Below are 2,579 nucleotides of genomic sequence, written 5' to 3'. Positions count from 1 at the left end.
ATTATTGGCTGTTCTCGGATCTCAAAAGGATGCTCCAGGGAAAGAGATTTGGATCGAATGAGGAGGTCATCGCCGAAACTGAGGCATATTTTGAAGGGAAAGATAAATCGTTCTACAAACATGGTATCGAAAAGTTAGAGAAGCGTTGGACTGACTGTATTGCCTTGAAAGGAGACTATGTTGATGGTTTTATTTGAAAGGTTCATTCAAGCAAATTATATCAAAATATTGTTGTTTTATAAGCTATCCTACGGACTTATTGAGCGATGTGTTAAATCGGAAACCAGAACTGTCATAAACTAAAAGGAGTTTGGCCCCGTTGATAGAGGTCTTGGGTTCAATTTCCGATACCAGCGTGAAAGGGGGGTTAGCGCTGGGTCAACAACCCTGCCTGTAAAAAACACACCGTTACAGAAAGCAACAGAGATAAGCACTGTCTCAGATGCAAGCTGCGCAGACCAAGACCGCTCGGCGGTTGTAGCCGGTTAAGAAGTGAAATTAATCTGTGTCACAAAATAAAAAATCTGTTAAACTACTTTAAGATTCCACTAGAATATTATTTTTTCCTGGGCGTTCGGTCTAATAATCTGGAAAATCTTTGTTTTTCGTTTTCCCATGCAGGACAAAACCAAGTGTACAACCAGCAATGGTGCTCCAGTCGGTACGCACTCCGCAACGTCTACGGTCGGCCCCCGGGGCCCAGTTCTTCTGCAGGATGTGCACCTAATCGACGAGCTGGCGCACTTTGACCGAGAGCGTATTCCGGAGCGTGTCGTGCATGCCAAGGGAGCCGGAGCGTTCGGTTACTTCGAAGTAACGCACGACATTACCCAGTACTGTGCGGCCAAGCTGTTCGAAAAGGTCGGCAAGAAGACGCAGCTTGGCGTCCGCTTCTCAACCGTCGGTGGAGAAAGTGGTTCGGCAGATACGGCGCGCGATCCTCGCGGTTTTGCCGTTAAGTTCTATACCGACGATGGCATCTGGGATATGGTCGGTAATAATACGCCCATCTTCTTCATCCGCGATCCGATACTGTTCCCCAGCTTCATCCACACGCAGAAGCGCAACCCATCGACCCACCTTAAGGACCCGGACATGTTCTGGGACTTTATGACCCTGCGCCCAGAAACGACGCACCAGCTGCTGTTCCACTTTGCAGACCGCGGTATTCCGGACGGCTACCGGTTCATGAACGGCTACGGCTCGCACACCTATAAGTTGGTGAACGCCGACGGTAAACCGATCTACTGCAAGTTCCACTTTAAAACCGACCAGGGCATCAAGAACATGGATACCAAGCGTGCCGACGAGCTCCTCGGTTCCGATCCGGATTACAGCATTCGCGATCTGTACAACGCGATCGCCAAGAAAGAGTTCCCGAGTTGGACGCTCAAGGTGCAGCTGATGACATTTGAACAGGCAGAAAAGGTGCCGTTCCATCCGTTCGATCTTACCAAGATATGGCCGCAAAGCGAGTTCCCGCTGCACCCCGTCGGACGTATGGTACTAGATCGCAATCCAAGCAACTACTTCGCCGAAGTAGAACAAGCGGCGTTCGCTCCGTCGAATCTGGTGCCCGGTATTGAACCATCGCCGGACAAGATACTGCAGGCACGTCTTTTCGCTTACGCTGACACCCACCGTCACCGTATCGGGGCGAACCACCTGCAGCTGCCGATTAACTGTCCTTACCGCGTGGCGACGCGCAATTACCAGCGCGACGGTCCCATGAACAGCACCGACAATCAGGCAGGCGCCCCGAACTACTTCCCCAACTCTTTCAGCGGCCCGGAAGTATGCCCGTATGCGCGTAAGCTGCAGAATCCGCCGATGCACGTATCGGGCGATGTCCAACGTTATGAGAGCGGGGATGATGATAACTTCTCGCAGCCGGCTGTTTTCTATCGCCGCGTCCTGGACGATGCTGCGCGTCGCCGCCTTGTCAACAACATGGTTGGCCATCTGCGGAACGCGTCTCCGTTCCTGCAGGAGCGCGCAGTAAAGAACTTAACCATGGTAGACGCTGAGTTTGGACGCCAGTTGACGGAGGGTCTAAAGCTAAAGCGTACCTCAAACCTCTAAAGGAGGAAATAGCAGTGAAATGGCCGGTGTAGCATGGATATGGAGGCGATCACTTTCCGACACCCACTTGTTGGTCATGATATATTTTTCCTGATTATTTTTCATGTTAGAGTTTTATCTTTTGTATCTTTCGTACGGCGGCCGCTTCAAGCAAAATGGTAGTCAACGATCTATAAAAAAATCTATATGCGAGTACCTTCTTTCTGCTTGCAATTTTGTTACTGCTATATTCACTTTAATAAAAAAAAACTGCTAAACTCTGTTTTTCTTTGGGTTTTCTTAGCACATGAACGAACGAATTATTCAAATGTATACAGCGTGATCCAATCTGGATTCTCTTTTTCATTTGATTAAACAAAAACGGCTTAATATTTTTCTACGGTTAAACATTTGTTCGAAAGGTCGCCCATTCGGTCGACGTTTTTTTTGAGTACATTTTTGATTGTATCTGGTCCCCTATCTCAGCTGTAGCAATTTGAATTTGGGCCTTGAGGTCG

The 2,579-nt window shown here is 48.8% G+C and overlaps 1 protein-coding gene across 1 annotated transcript; it reads left to right on the top strand.

Annotated features, from left to right (window-relative positions):
* Nucleotides 1–552: 552 nt before the first annotated feature.
* LOC128276558 (catalase-like) lies at nucleotides 553–2,266 on the top strand (the record flags this gene model as incomplete). The annotated part of the gene is made up of 1 exon (XM_053015015.1): nucleotides 553–2,266. A coding segment is annotated over one exon (1,530 nt), but the record flags the coding sequence as incomplete, so codon positions are not given.
* Nucleotides 2,267–2,579: the final 313 nt, after the last annotated feature.

Source organism: Anopheles cruzii, unplaced genomic scaffold (assembly GCF_943734635.1).
Source record: "Anopheles cruzii unplaced genomic scaffold, idAnoCruzAS_RS32_06 scaffold01580_ctg1, whole genome shotgun sequence".
Classification (NCBI taxonomy): domain Eukaryota; kingdom Metazoa; phylum Arthropoda; class Insecta; order Diptera; family Culicidae; genus Anopheles; species Anopheles cruzii.
This window is presented reverse-complemented; position numbering and strand designations above follow the sequence as displayed.